We start from the raw sequence: 16,395 nt of genomic DNA, 5'->3' as shown, positions 1-16,395 counted from the left end.
CAGCTGGTTTCTTGCTCTTTGGGTTTCAGTCTCATCACACCTTCCCTGATCTCTCGACCCTGCCCCAACTAGACGGCAAGGGTCTTGGTGTTAATAACCTCTAGGCTTCCTCGGTAGCAGTCCCAACATACTGGGGAGAAATGTGAAAGGACCTATCACTGGCTTGAGCTAATGCTCCAACAAATGGTGTCCCAAACATGGCAAACCCCCAACAGAAAGACTAATAAACATGAATATAATTTCAGTCCAGTATTGTTGAAGAGCTGGTAGAGGTGCAAATTGAAAGTCTTCCCTAAAGTACCTGAGACAACCAGTGGTCTCCAGGTCTAAACTCATCATGCAATCCATTAGTACCTTCAACAACTAACTTCTGAACTAAGTAAACAGTAGTTCCCTCAAGATGCACGTATTTCTAATAACAAGACTGAAAATAACTGCTTTTTATGACATAGTTCTCAATAAAAAGCCCCTGTAATAATGAAGCACTAAAATCCACCACAATTGGAAAAATAAAATAAAAATAAATGAGAAACTAAGCAACATTAACCTTAAAGTCCTTGGAAGTAAAGTTCCTACACCTTGCCAAAGCAGGGTGTAGGATGATTTCCAGGCGTAGCTCAGAGATGGGTAAGGACGATGCCTGTGGGTTGTTGAACAGAGTTGAGCTAGACACACAGCTAAGGCCCAGGGAATCCCTAGATCTCCAGCAGTTCATGTGCTCCCACATGCAGGATCCAGCTCACAGCCCCTCTGGCAGCTACAGGACACAGCTCAGTCAGAGGAGTCACCTGCTCGTGAGATAGATTTTGACCACTCAGCTGCATAGTGTTTTTCAGTCACACTGCATCCCAAAATAGCTTCAACTTGCCTGAGGAATGTATGTGCAATATTGAAACTGCAGGGACACAAGCAGAAAGAGGTGTATTCCAGGGACGTAGGGCACTATGGGCAAGATTAGACAAAAAAGATGGAGCATTGACAAGGTAGAAAACCATAGGAAGATTGGCACAGATGTTACAAAGGAAAAAAATTTAAAAAACCACTCCTGTTCTAATATTAGCAAGTCTGTGTACAGAGAAAACCTGAAGAGGCCAGCACCAGAAAATTAGAAGTAGAAGGAGACAGAAAGGAGCAGAAAACAGGAAACAGTTTCCATGAGGGTAATATATTGTGGAAATGAGCTCTGAGAACAGATAAGCTTGGATGGCACATTCAAGTCATTCTCACAGCTTAGATACAAGCACGACTCGGAAATAAACTGAAGAGGATGAATGTTCAGTGTGACCATTTGCAAACAAGGACACCCATCTTCTAAGCTTCCCAATTACAAGGGTTTTTAAAGAGGATGATAGACCGCCAGAATAGGAGCAAGCTGCAGGTACACATAAGACAAAAAGGAAGGCCGAGGAGATTGTTTTAGTATCGTCCACACCAATACATCCTGCCTGTCTCACTTTCAGCTATGCCGTTATTTTTGGCCAGATGAATTGACAGGTCCGTTGACATGTATGATCACGTCACTCTGTGCTGGACAGCCTGTCATGTCTGCTCATGTATGTTTGCATCTTTCAGCTCTCGCAGCAAAAACTTGCCACACAGCCTCCAATAAGACACCTCTGAAGCGAGTGGCATCGATTCTCTCCTCAGCGACTGCTTTCTACTGTTTCCATAAACCCTGGTACTACTGCACAACCTTACATTTCATGGGTTACTGCAAGACAGGAGCTCACATCCCCCCCCTTGGTAATACTCTCAAAAACTGCAATATTCTCAAAAAGAAGGGAAATCAATGCTGAACAAAATGCCACAAATTTGATTTTATCCTCAATGCTAAAAAAAGTACTGGAATAATACCAGAACAAATGGATTAAGGATTAAAGAAGTCAAAAGTCAGTGGAATAAGGTATTGTTCATTTTTGGCTAAAAGACACACCAAAAAAAGGCACCTGCTAAACATTATTTAAGGATATAATTAAACCCTAGAGATGAGAGAAAGACATAAACTCTGTGGCTTCAAGGATTAGTCATGAATTGGAAAACTCTTCCCCATGGGTGACCAGTTTCAAACCAGCCCGTGTTGGCAGTGGTAATGACTGAGTGAAGGTGGAACCAGCCCATCCTTCCTTCACTGGCTGGTCCGATAGCTCGCAGCCGGAGCAGGCTTTCCATGTGGCAGAGTGGCCACTGCCTGGCCACTGCCCAGCCCTGCCCTGCAAGTAGAGGGCTTCGGACCACACAGCAGCCACACCAGCGACGAGCCCAGCTAAACGGGGACAGATGGCTTTGGGAGTACAGACACTGCATAGTCACTGTTCACAACCCACATTTCAAGCCTCCGCAAGAAGACTGTCCACTTGCAGTGTTTCTGAAGTTGGTCTTTTTTGTTTCAGTTCTTGGTGATTAATGAGTATTTTTTCCTTCCCAAAACAATCCTAGTTTATGAAGCAAAGCCGACACTGAGCTGGAACTCTATTCAGGAGACTCAGAAATACTCTCAGCTGATTTACAGTTACGAATTATTCCACCACTCCTAAAATACACTTCAATATTTAGATGTTATCATCTCTAGTAAATCAAGAAGGTAAAATTAACAGTAACAAAAGCTTTTCTGAACAGTTAAAAGAAAGATACAATCTCATTATCTTTTGAATTTTATAAAGCAAGTATTATTAAACATTGCAAACTTGTTAGAAGATTTCAGGGGCCTGCAAATTCCTACTGTATCTTCAAGGACGCAATCATCCATCTGAGAATAATAAAAGAGAATATTAACTTATAAAGCTATGGGGCAAACAGACTACAAGCTCCAAGCCAAAGCCATGGTGCATCTGTTTCCATTAGTAACTGAACAGATATTTTACTTTGTGCTGTAGAAGGCATACATATTTTCCTGCAATTCTACAGGAACTTGGGGTGGAAAAGATGAAACATATATGTCTCAAAAATATAAAGTGACTCAGGAGACAACCTTACAGAGGGCATTCTCAGCAAAGGAGATGTTATTTCTCTCATCTCTAAAGAGGAATGATTGCATCATAATAGTGCCCACAACCAAAAATATCAAGGAAGCATCATGTTTACATTTCAAAACTAAAAAAATTAATAATTTTACCCCAGTAGTACAAATAATACAGCAACTCTTAATCTTACATCATTTGATAAGAATTAGGTAGAGCACTGCAGAGGAATAGAACTAAAAATCCAACATTATGCTGTCACCTTCTATCTCAAAGCAGACACTTGAGGCAAAACCTCTCCTCTCTGATCCTCTACGATGATCTTCATCACTTGGTCCCTAAAGCTTCCAGGCAAGGAGCTTCCATTAATGTCAGTGGAAGCTCCCAAAATGGGAAAAGTGAATAGCAACCCAAAATAGGCAGGCAGCTATGCAGCCCTAGCACAACTCCCTGCAAAAAACTTACCAGTCAGATTTTAATAGCCTGTCATTCTCCTTGATATAAAGACTATATGCTGCCTTCTGGCCCCATTACATAATAATTCATCAAATACTGACTGGCAGAGCGGAGGTGACCTAAGACCGCACACTCGTAATAGGCAGAATCCTACTGATAACCACTGATACAGTATTGGAAGCACTTTGAATCCTTGCAAATAGCTGCCTAGAGCCTAGCACAGAACACCCCTTTCAGTCCACTTTCCTTCCCAAAAACATTCATCTGAGAAAAGCCATTATTTCTGCATTTGACTGGAAACAAGAACTTTATTATGGTAACATGAGAGTGCTCCAATCACCACAGACCAACCAGAATATTTTGTTAGACTGTGGCTCATTCTTCAGATCTCAAGAAATTAAGAGACATTATAGCAGCATGTTTCCATGTCAAAAGCGCCAAAGTGCATTATAAAGAACATAAGAAAAATAAAGTAAAACAAATGGCTTACTCCTCAGTGGAACACTGCCAACTCTGAGGTGAAACACAACCGTCATAAAATAGCATCACCAACACTAGTGAGAATTTTGAAGAGGAACTAGAAAGGAACACCATTTCCAGTTGACAGTAAGTTACCCTCTCTGGATTTTGATCATAGGAATGTCTAATAAATCAGCATTGCAAAAAGTCTTCTACAGTATCACAGAATCTTCTCGGTTGGAAGGGACCTTTGAGATCGAGTCCAACCACAAAAAAAAAAAACAACCCAAAACAAAACACAAAAACAAAAACCACACAAAACAAACACCCACAACCACACACCACACCCACCCACAAACAGACACAAACCAACAATCTCAGGCACTAGAGCATGCCCTGAAGTGCCATGTCTACACGTTTCTTAAATACCTCCAGGGATGGCGACTCCACCACCTCCCTGGGCAGGCTGTTCCAAGTGCCTGACCACTCTCTCAGTAAAGTAATTCTTCCTAATCTAAACCTCCCCTGCCACAACTTTACACCATTTCCTCTAATGGCAGTCTATTATTCAATTTGATGCATAATGCACCACTTGAAAAACAAGTGCAAGGACAGAAGTAAAAGATGGTTTACAGAATGTAAAGACTGGAGTGGCAGGTGAAGGGCAAGAAGAGGAGACAGAAAAGGTTCCAGTGAAGATCTGCAGTGATGTAAAAGGAGAAAAATACTTACAGTAAAAGGAGAAGCATTAAAGATATTTAAAAACTGGGTAACTCATTGGCATTAACTTAGTGAGCAGCATTTCAAACAGGCTGTAGGGGAGCAATCAGGACGTAACAGAACAAGTGTCTGCATACAAGCCAGAAACATGCACGTACAGCAATCCTGAGTTGTAGAAATCTGAAGGATTGCTGCCCAAGCACTGGTTCCGCGTGTCCCTAGCACAGTAATGAGGTATCTAGACTACTCTGTAACACCACCACAATGGACTCCAAACACTTCATGCATCCTCCCTACAACTTGACCCTGGACACACACACCATACAGCGCAAATAATACTAGACAAGCTCTAGATTTGATTGTGACTGATGAAATTGTGTTGTTTCCCTACAAAGACAGTAATTGAGCACTGGTATTACGCTTTTCCAGATAATCACAGTTTATTCCTGAAAAGAGAAGCACACCCTATGAAGAGCTTCTCTTCTGTTTGGCAGGTGGGTCAGATATACAGCATTCAATGTCCACTATATCAGAGTAAGATGTGTTACCTTGACCAAATTTCAAGTTAAGTGGTTAAGTTGAACACTTAACCATATTAAACATTGCTCATAGTAACATACACAGTGCAAGCACCCTAGAGCCATAGCATCCTTTACTAAAGTCTTCCTGCAGAAGGACAAGTTCTCTCCCATCATGGTAAAACAACAGTCAGATTTCTACAGAAAAAAAAATAATCATTTGCAGATAATGGTAGTGACTATAGCTTCCTCCCCTCTTGAACCTTCAGCTGTTATAAAATCTTGATCTACATCTGGCCATAAACCTCAGCATGGCACAGTGTGGTATATTTCTCAATCAACAATTATGCTCACATCAGTTTAAACAGTTATATTAAAGGAAAAGGCCAGGTTCCTAGTTGATTTTATGACTTTACCAGAGTTGATCATCCTTGACTCATCAGTGGGAACCAGTAAAGTGGTTCCCACAGTAAAGTGGGAGGCGAGAACTTGTAACAGTGCATCGCTCTTTGGAGAAGTCCTGAAGGGGCCATCAGGAGTACAGCTTGGTTCCTAACTCAAGACCCCAGAAACAGTATCCCTCAGAATCCCAGATCGCTTCTCCCCACCCCATACTTAGGAGGGACTCCTAAAATGCTGCAAGATGCACCCTAGCCAGTAACAACTCACTATGTGGACAATACTTTGCTCAATTTCTCCTTGATATCACATCTGTGATTGTGCCTCACAGTGCTTTGCAGGGTTAGAAGCAAAGGTAGAAATCAACTGGTTTGAACTTAATCCTGTAAGGATGATGGCAGTGATGAAGAGGAAAATACCCTGAGGCCTTGGTGAACACTATAATTATACCTTCTGTAAGAATAATTCTCATTCTTGTCCAAATGGTTTGTAGTCTCAGGGATTTACTGGATCTACTGCTGATCCTAGATTCTCAGAGAAACCTTCCATCTCCCACAAGCCTATGATCTCACTCACTCATATGTCTTTTTACAGTCTTCTCTACCTACTTCATTCTTACACTACTATGGTATAATAGCATTTCTATGACCACCCCCAAAAATGACTTAAAAACAGGAGCAGAGCAGGATATTTTATGGAAAAGGTCCTTTGCTGAAATGCTCTCCATTCACAGTCTGGCTGGGCACTACCTGTATCACTCTACGCCATGATATTTCCTCATGGATGGGTTAAGGCTGGTCACGAGTTTGTCAGGCTCAACTGAAAGTATGGGACACACTGGTTTTACGGGCACCCAGTATCAGAGCCTAAACACTATGAACACATATACATACAAAACACATTCAAACATTAACTCATGTAATATTCGCACAAACCAGAGCAAAGAGGTTGTAGCAGTTCACCTGTTTTACACAGCTACACTCAATTCACTGACCTGCAATGGCCTTTCATTAGGCATTTCCATATTCTCAAAACAGTCATAGAAATAATGCCCTTTCACATAAATATTTGCAAATTAATTTTCGGAACAAAATAGAGCAGAGCAAAAACCCTTGAATTCATGAGGTGCTTACGGAGAAATTATTCATATATGCCTTTCAAATACGGCATGGAGCCTAAAAAGTCCGAGACGTTGGCATTTCTGTACTTCAGCCTTTCCTAAGAAAACAGAAACTACAGTCAAAACCCACATTTGGAATCACTTCACTTCAGCCACCATGTTACAGTTGTGCCCTGCACAAGCTCCCACAGTTTGCTGTATTCCAACAGCGGAGCATGACTAAACTAACATACAGAAAGTCTTATTCGTAGGAGGCTGTTCACAGGGGAACAAAGATAAATACAAGGATGCAGTAACGGGATCTAAGCAAACAGCACAGGCACACTCAAACACCCAGTTCAAACAGTTACAGCACATTCTGACCTGTTCCAAGGGAAGACCTAATTCCTTTAATGGATTAACTCCTCCAACCTCAAAGTCATTTTGCCTGTCACCTCCCAGACAGATTCTTACCAAATACTTACAAATTTGCAAATCTGTGGCCTTCGATTGATACTAACAATGCTCCTTAGCTGACAAGAACGTTGTCGCTGTCTTCACATGACCTGCATTCTCTCTGTCTCCAGGATTAAAAAATAAGAAACCTATCTCCACAGAGTGACTCTAGAGCTGAAGGACTATCTATATGACTCTCTGTAGAAAAGCCACCAGTATTTATTTCTCTGGCAAGATCCACTACACAGAGCCAATGTATTATTATAAACAAGTTTATGGTCCCATAATAGTCAAAAAGAGCAAAGCCTGTTATCATCTCAAATGAGGAGCGTTACAGACTGCACCATCCTTAATCCAGTTTACCAGGAGCACAGAGGGCTGAAGCCTCACATCAGTAACTACTTGGTTGCTTTGCAAGAAAAGCCTGAATCATGCAACACAGCTACTGAGGTGGGCAGTAGTGTGAAAATTAAGTGTGACTAGGCTACTGGAAGATGGCCAGATTGAGCACAATCTCCATCACCAGAAGTTCTGAAGAGTCATAATAATAAAATAAAGTTGTTTCCTCAAGAAGCAACCCTGAGAGAGCACAGAGCCTGCTCTTTCATGTACTGGAATCTCCACTGAGCTCCTTCACGGAATCAAGACCAATCTCTGGCTACGGACAGAGGCAAAGAAATAGGTTACTGAACTGCAGGTGAAACCTGCCAGAAGAAATCACAAAAAGCAATGTCCCGGTTTGAGGTAGAACCGAACCAATTTTCTGTTCTGTAACTTTACATCCTAGCTAGGCCTCCTCTAACTCTCTGAAATTAACGGCATATTGTGGAGAAAACTGCTCGTTCTCAGAATGATAAGCCCAATGTTTGTGCTCCATGCCAAGGGATGGTATGCAGGGAGGCCCTTGCTTATACTTATTGCTATAACACCCAAGGTCAGCCAATTTCATTATTTGCCCCCTTAGAGGGTCGGAAACGGAAAAAACGTAGAGGGGTCACATCGGTGGGGAGGAGTGGACAGGAGAGGTGACCCAAACCTGACCAAGTGGGGTATTCCATCCCATCTGCCCCATGCTCAGTATAAAGGCTGAGGGATCAAAGGGTCAGCCCCCTTCCTGCGATGGCCGACGTCCAGAGAGGACTCTGTCTGTTCATCTGCCTTTGATCCCGATCCATGTGTTCCTGACTCCAGAGCTGGAATCCAGTTCCCATCCGTCGCCGAGTCCAGTCTGGGACTTCCCCAGTGCCTGCCGGTGATGTGACTGTCATCCTGGGAGCTTGATACGGTTTTGTATATATTGTATCTATTTCATTATTTTTCTTCTTTATTTTTATTTTAATATTAATTCTTCATTAAAGTAGTTTAGTTCATTCTAAACTTCTGAATCTCCTTATCTCTTTCTCCTCCTCTCTCCTCTTTTAGGGGGGGGAAGGGCCATCTGCCGGTCCGGTTTTGGTAAATTCAGCCGAAACCACGACAAGCAAAAATATATTTTTCCAAGAAAGCTAACAATAGCAAAAGTCAGTACGACTCTGATGAGAAGTGGTGGACTGACAGCCCCAGAGACCCAAGTGCTCTCTCCTTTTCCCCAGTACAGCACAAGTGATCACTGCACACACTTCCCCGCAGTACATTTTTCATCAGTCTGAATGGGTCAATTTCTGGAAAATTAAGTGCATTCAGTCTCCTGCCTTTCTTTTGTCATAGCAAATAAAGAAGTCAATACGGGATTTAAATGCAAAGAAAAATGTTTTACAGAGAACTGTTAGTCAAACACAATTTCAGTGATTCCAAAACCAGTTAGCTAACAAGTGATACCTGAAGGAATGAAGAACGTATAGCCTTGTTTCAGCTCAATTCTTTGGCATCGTTCCACCCTGTCTCCCAGAAAGATATCACTTTGCTTTCCTGAGAGAACCCATTCTTCGTAAAGTTCTAGATTCTGCAGAGTAGGCGGAATCAACCAGAAGATCTAAAAATAAAATATTTAACTATTACCAACAGTCAACAAAAATAAACAGCTGAGAAATTCGAACAAGGTTATCATGTGTTAGACAAATGAGCGCATAACACCAAGTCTGATTTCTGCAAAGAACACATTTTCCAGGTGTTGTACACAGAGGCACACAGCAGACAGCGGCAGCAATTAGTCCATGCGCTGGAAGCGTCAAGATAACTGTCAGTTGTCATCTCCCTTCCATGAAACATCTTACTCAAGAGATGCCTGCACAGTTTACTTTCAGTTCAAAAGAGTGTGTTGGTATAGTACAACTTCATTGGACTATATAGATGAACAGTATCTGTACCACAGAGATGTTCAATCTGCTGTATTTATTTCAGTTCCCAACATATGCTGTCTATACTAGAATTGGGAAAAGCAACCTACAACAGTAAAGATGTGAATGTAGCCATACATGCTGTATATTTTAACACTTCTGTATCCTATAATATTTCAGTTCAGGCATAGTGTGCATGTGCACACTAAAGGAACATGGAATCTCTAAAAGGAAACCAAAGCTCTAGCTCCAGAAGGAGACTTGTGAGGGCACTCTGACCCAACAAGGGTACACACAGCCACGTACTCACTGCAAGACACTGCTAAACCATGCAGCAGGAACAAGTCTCAGAGCACCACCACCAGCAAATAACACATCTGATATTTCAAATAAATCACTCGTTTGTTTCATAAAGGTGAATGGTGTCCTTCTAGTTCAGCAAACTCCCTGTACATCAACAAAGCTAGCTGAAATAGACCGATCACTGACTAGTCCCCCTCCCCGCCCAAAAAAAGAGAAAAAAAGAAAAATAAAAGAAAGCAACCCCTCCCTCCATAAGAGGCACAGAGAAATAAAAACAAGTATCAAACAAGGTTCACCTACCTTTCCCCCACGGAAAACGTGATACCACACTGAAGTGCCACCAAAATCAATATGAAAATCAGTGAAGCATCCTTTCACACTCATCAAACAGTACCTGTAAGCAGAGCGAAGGACAAAAATGAATCAGTCTGAAACAGTATTTTTCACGTCTTCATTTGCAGAGGTTAACTGCATGTGTGATACTGTTTGCACCAATTAAGTTTCTGCATTTATAGTACTGGGATTTGCCTCATGAAGTAGCTATAACTAGGTTTCTGCTGAAAAATTAGTAGCTCCGTGTTTGAGTTTGCTATTCGTACAACTCGAATGAGAGCCTTCAGAGTTAAGGAATGGAAAAACATTAAAAGTTATGTTGTTCAGAAATATTTCTTATGCCACTGCCAATCCCCGGGGTGATCTTTTTAATGCTCTCCTTCACCGCTTGAGAGACATAACCTTCACCAAGAGTTGTACACAAATTGCTTCAAGGAGCAAAGTTTTGAAAAATCTAATTTGCTTATAAATCCTCCTGAATGTTCTTTACCTACTTGCCACTAATGCCATTTCTGCAAGGACTGGGGGACAGAAACCTTGTTTGGCAAATTAACTCCTTTTTGTTCACATTTCTAAGCATTTCTGCATCAAAATACATAAAGGAACGAGCTGGCAGCTTCGCTAAGTATCAAATCCTCTATTTTTTTATGCCGTCTTGATTCAGGTTTTCAAAGCAGTTTAAAGTCAGCATCGCTGGAAAGAGATACAAGAGCTCTCATCTCGCTGCATGAATCTCAAGCCTCCAGCCACCATCTGTAACTAATGGCCGAACTACAGCCGCCCTTCTCACTATAGGCACCTTTGCAAACGCAGGAAACACACACCACTTAACCCACTAACCTCTTTTCCTTGTTCCGGTCTCCGTTTCATGGCTTTTTTTTTTTTTTTTTTTTTTTTTTGAGGGGGGGGGGTTTACGGAAACAGTACCAGAATGGGATTTGTCAAAAAAAAGAAAAAAGGTTTCATTTAACTGTGTCTTTTTCTCGTCACATTCAGGTAGAGAGAATCTCAGCAGTATGCAGACGGCGTGCAAAAGTCCCTCTAGATGATAGGCTGGAAAGGACCTTACCATGTGTCTGCAGAAGGCTGGCAAATCAGAGAGACTATAGGTACATAAGAGCCCGCTGCCTAGCAACCACATCCCGAGCCCGAGTTGACAGAATGATACGCAATGCTGTCATGAAGACAGTCAATTTGCGGGCTTCAAAAAAGGTCCTGCGCCTTCAACTCACAATTAAAACCTCTCCTTGTGCAATTACACGTCTCTCCTCTTGCCCGCTCTGGAATTTTTTTTTTTTTTTTTTTAATCCTTCACAAGCAGGAAGAGAGCTTTTTCTGCCCCTGGGGTATTTCAGATGCTTCAAAAAATCACAGCTAGCCAAGAAGCTGTCTAGACTCTCAATATGCTCCATTTCAAAATATGAGTCCTTCCCTCCCAAATACATTTTTTTTTTAATTTCTCCTTTTATGTTTTCTCTTCCAAGATGTTGTTGATTACAAGTCAGATAGAATTTAAAAACAATAAAAGAAGCCCAGAAAGGAAGTTGCCTTTCTTCCAGCCAAACTGCAAAAAGTCACAGATTGACTAATTGCTCATAAAAGAAAAAAAACAACATGGAAATTCTGTTTGTGGGCAGTGTTGAGTATTAGAGGTTCATGTTGTTTTGAAGTAAAAAATTCAAATCCTTATGGAATCAATTATTTTCAGTTTCTAAAAGGTTAGATGTAAAATACATCACACTAACAGAAACTGTCTAAGTGCTACCTATGATTTCCCATTTATATTAAGATATTCTGAAAGAACATAAATGGCCTAAGCATAAACCAGTTTTATTTATTCCTCAGTAGTCAATAATCTAAACTTGAAGCTGTCAATCTGTTTGTGTTCGGAGAGGAAATAACAGGATTGAATTCTCTGTCAAATGAAAGTGCTTAAAATTTATTTTTGTGAGAGAACACCAAGGCAGATACAAACTGTGAACACGCAACTCTTTTTTTCCTTTTTTTTCCCCATTTTCCCTCTGTTTTCTTGAAACTCCTCTAAACACAACAATTTCCATTCCAATAAAGGTGGTTCTAGTGAAAGAGCCACACATGGTGATTAATAAAAACCCGCAAAGCATTTGGAAAAAAAAAAAAAAACAACCAAAAACCAAGCAGTTTTTCTTTCCATCCACAAATGAGCCATGCCATTTAATTTCTACTGTTAATCTTACAGGGCTGCTTTTGTCCAACCCCAGCAGCTATCGAAAGGCTCAGGAACCTGAAAAAGCGATCTTCCGCCATATAGCAATCTCCCTTGTTGCCAGAGTCTGGCACAATGCCTTTGCATTGACCTCTACAGCTTCCTCTTCCAATGTACACCGCAGTCACATGGTCCCAGCACAGCTCCATGCCACAGCTAATCTTATACACTGCTCCGCTCCAACCTCAGCAAGCGGCTCCTCATCACTAACAGCTGCTAATTTGGGGGACGACTCAACTTCTCAGGTTTTTCCATGAAAAAATAAAAATAAATAAAAAGAGAGAGAAAAAAAAAAAAAAAGCCATAACACAGCATCCATGTTGAAAGAAATGTATAAACTACATCCCACTGTGAGCTCTGGTAGCAGCTCTTTGCCTTCCGCGTTCTGGGCCAGAGCAGGTAAAGCGGGTTACAGGAACACAATCCCAAGCAGGGCACAGGGAGACAATCTGACCAGAGTTACACCCTGAAAATACAGGTGACGCAAAAGATGCCCCAACTTTATTTTTTTATTTTTCTTTCCACAACTGCTACCACATCCAATCCCTGCATACTCCACTTTATCTCCCTGCACAGCCTCAGTTAGTGTTTTAAAACATGCAGCTGCTTGTAATCTGCTGTGGGGGAGCTTCCCTTCCCCACTGAAGTTTGTTTTATGGTCTCCACAAGCCTGAAATTGTTCAAGTTAACGTATTGTTATTTTGGAGGAAGGATTTGCGGTGTGGGGGAAAGGGGAACTTTCCCCCCAAAAGATCTGGGGAAATTCGTTAGAGAAATGATGCGAAGAAATATGGAGTAACCTGCAAACTCACAGGGAAGAACACACACAGAGATGCCCAAAAAAAGAGAGAAGGAGATGATACAAATGAAGCTAAACCACTAAGCAAACACAGAGAGCTGGGAACACAGAAACAACACAGAGACACCGCTCCATCAGCCAGCGCAGATACCACACTCCCAGGCAAACCCACAATGCACTCGCCACGCATAGCTACAAACCCGCAAGCAAACAGAGAAACAAAGACAGCGACGGACACGCCGGGATGCGAACGCACAGACGCGCAGGCACACACACAGAGGCAGGGGAACGCAGAGGCGCAGCGTTACATGCACATGAACTCGGGGGAGACGCGCGAGCACACGCAGAGGCAGCATTACCCTCAGCTTAGCTCCTTTTCTCTCGCAATAGGTACAGCGCACCATACGGCTCTATTCCCTCTGGCATTGCAAGGGCTCCCCTGCCACTGAGCTCAGCCCATAAACCACTCCCAAACCCCAGCAGAGGCTTCTGTTTTTTGTTCGGGCCAATGAGAAAAGTATAGCTCACTCTTCCTTCCTCCCAGGAGCAGCGCCGGCTGGTTGAAATCCCTAAGCCTGAAACCGAATACCACAAACCCATGAGCCAACTGCAAGTGCCAAAGCGGGGGGAAAGGAGCAGGCCCTGCTCTGTGCCTTGGCTCGCCCGCTCCCTCCTCTCCCCCAGGCGGAAGAGGTGCTCCCAGGCCTCGGGCGAGGGAGGCTGCGGCGGTCCCCGGCGGCATCCCGGGGTCCCCTTCTCCCAGGCCCGGCCTCACAGCATCTGGAAAAGCGGGAGCTGGAAGGGAGACGGCAGGAAACAATAGCTACCTTTGGGCGACTCCTCACGCTAACGGCCTGACCCGCACCGAGCAACACTCCCACACTGGGGCCCTGTAACTGAAAGCCACAAATTACGCTGCGAGACAAAAGAAACCATTGTCACCCGGGAGACACGGGGCCAGCCCGCCCGGCCCGTCTGCCGCCCCGGCCCCCGCAGGGAGCCACCGGCCTCTCCTCAGGGAGAGCCCCGGCTTCTCCTCAGGGAAGAGCCCTTCAGGGAGGAGGCCCCATTACCCCTGTTGTCCCAAATTTCAATTTCTAAGGTACATCACCCCGTCAGGGAAGAACTCCGGCTTCTTCTCAGGGAGGGCACCCACCGCCGGCCCCCATCTAGGCTCCCCGGGAACCAGCCGGCCACCAGCCCCACAGCCTCCCCGCAGCACAAAGGCACCGGGCCCTTTCCTCCCTCAGGAGCGGGGCAGCTGGGCTGGGGTAACCAGCGCTTCCAGTAAAAGCCAGTTCAGCTTTTCCAGGTTGAAGGAAAAGCAAACCACCACCTATCAAGGCCAGATAGTAACTAATCATTAAACACGGTGCGTGCACCAGGCACTTCAAAAAGCACATGAAAGACCCGGTTCCTGCCCTGAGGGGGTTACGATCCGAGTCAGTCAGACAAAAAACAACACCTGAGATAAAGAGAAGGCCTATTTTCTGCCACGCACCTCAGCCGGCACCAGAGATTTTGTGAAATTACACTCGCAGATCACACTGGGCCCAAAGCCAAGTGGCAGCACCTTCCTCGTCCCAGCCTTGCCCCGGTCCCACCCGGGGTGAACCCCGCTGGGGGGGTGGGCTCACACCCCAGCCCTGCAGGGACCTCACAGCATCAGGCCTCTTGGGTTTGGTGGCTTTTTTTTTTTTTTTTTTTTTCCCTTTTTTAATTGGAAGCTTAAATTTCTGAGATGGCACCCGCTGCCGCAAGGAAATGAACCAAGCTGCCAGTTCACAGCGAGATGGGGCCGTCTGCCCCTGGAACAGCATTTTGGTATCGGTGAGAACACAACTCATTTCTCCATCCTTTTGACATGGCAGTTTGGCTCCAGGCTCACCACAAACAATTTTAAACCCCAGTGCTTGTCCCAGTTACATGTGTGACTCTTCATGTCGTCCAAGCTCTACACAAAGGAGCATTTGGGACCAACACACTGACTTGAAGACATTACATTTTATTTACTTTGCTAGCTTAGAAAGTTTTAATGAGAACTTACGCTTATTGGTCTAACTTTCTTATACTTAATTATATTTATAGAGCGGTTTTGTATCAAAAGCAATTCACAAATGACATACAAAGTGCATACGAGTATCTCACATGCATAAAACAGCACCAGGTTGCGTTGTGGGACCTGGGAGCTCCCTCAATTCAAAGGGCAATCTCTGTCTCCAGAGGCACACCCTCAGCTTCTAATTAGACCACAGCTCAGCAGAGCATTTTAGCATCTGTTTAAATCCATCCCTACTTAGTAACGGAATGAATAGAAAGGAATGGATGGCTGGATTACAGCCTAGGAGAGGGAAAATAGGGCTGACTGACTACACGGTAACAGAGCAGCATCCTTTTGTGAACAGGTAGACGTTTCATACAAGATACCCCCTCCTCAATTGAAGAATAACAGCAATATAAAGACCTATTATAGAAGTGCTTAGATACTTTAAGTAACAGGAAGAATTTTGAAGGCAAAAAAGGGTGTTGTAGAGACTGAGGCTTTCATTTGCATTTCTTCCATAGCACAAACTTTATCAAGTTGTTAGAAGTGCCTGTTACTATTTCCATAGCCATCACATCCTGGCACACTTGCTATTTCACTGCCACTGCTTTGTAAATAGCCTTGCAAGGCTACAAACACAAAACATAATGAACAGAGAAGATAATCATTTCAGCAGGGCTATCCGTTTTGATAAACAAGAAATCAAATCAGTGCATTTTTTTTGGTTTGGTTCAGGCTCAGCTGTATCCAGATTGCTTCTGTCCTGGTTGAATTTAAAGAGAGAACTAAATCTGAGCTTGTTTTGAGCTACCTGAAAATGGTGCACTGTGAGGAAAGGAAGGAATTCTGAGCCCAGTTCAGTTTCCTTTTGTCAGTTTCCTGCCCTTAGGATTTGCGGTGCCACAGACATCCAAGGGGATACAACAAGCTTGTGCCTCTTAAAGCTGATGTTACAACAGCCCTGCCTTTTCCTGGCTCCTGGTTACACAGCACTCTGCCCTCCCTCAATCAGGCTCCCATGTCTGTGAAGGCCTTCGCAGGAACTTGCACTCAGGGATGTGTAAGAAGGGAGGCAGGAGTGGGCTTCCTCGGTGGCAGTGAGCTCTTTGCTCTGCTCACCCAGTGCCCCATGGCCCTGCACCTTCTGTGAGCTGCAGAAGGGGTTTGTCAATGATCTGCTATTTATATATTTTTTTTTCCCCCATACACTTTTGCACTGCCCTTTGGTTGGCGCAAGAATTTATGCAGCCATGTGGTGGCTTGGATGGCCTGAAAAGTAACCAATTTCTCTTCTTTATTTCTGAGTCGGTTTTCAGCCAGACCAGCCCCCA

The 16,395-nt window shown here is 43.5% G+C and overlaps 1 protein-coding gene across 1 annotated transcript in view; it reads right to left on the bottom strand.

The window, feature by feature from the left end:
- KDM2B (lysine demethylase 2B) overlaps positions 1 to 16,395 on the bottom strand; it is a 115,904-nt gene that overhangs the window by 65,493 nt on the left and 34,016 nt on the right. Inside the window, exons 7-8 of the mRNA XM_074159577.1 lie at positions 9,944 to 10,037; positions 8,883 to 9,036 (exon numbers count right to left, since the gene is read on the bottom strand). Of these exons, the coding sequence (XP_074015678.1) occupies positions 8,883 to 9,036; positions 9,944 to 10,037 (248 nt within the window). The remainder of the gene's footprint in view (positions 1 to 8,882; positions 9,037 to 9,943; positions 10,038 to 16,395) is intronic.

Source organism: Numenius arquata, chromosome 16 (assembly GCF_964106895.1).
Source record: "Numenius arquata chromosome 16, bNumArq3.hap1.1, whole genome shotgun sequence".
Taxonomy (NCBI): Eukaryota; Metazoa; Chordata; class Aves; order Charadriiformes; family Scolopacidae; genus Numenius; species Numenius arquata.
Note: the sequence above shows the minus strand (reverse complement) of the source record. Positions and strands in the feature narration are given on the sequence as shown.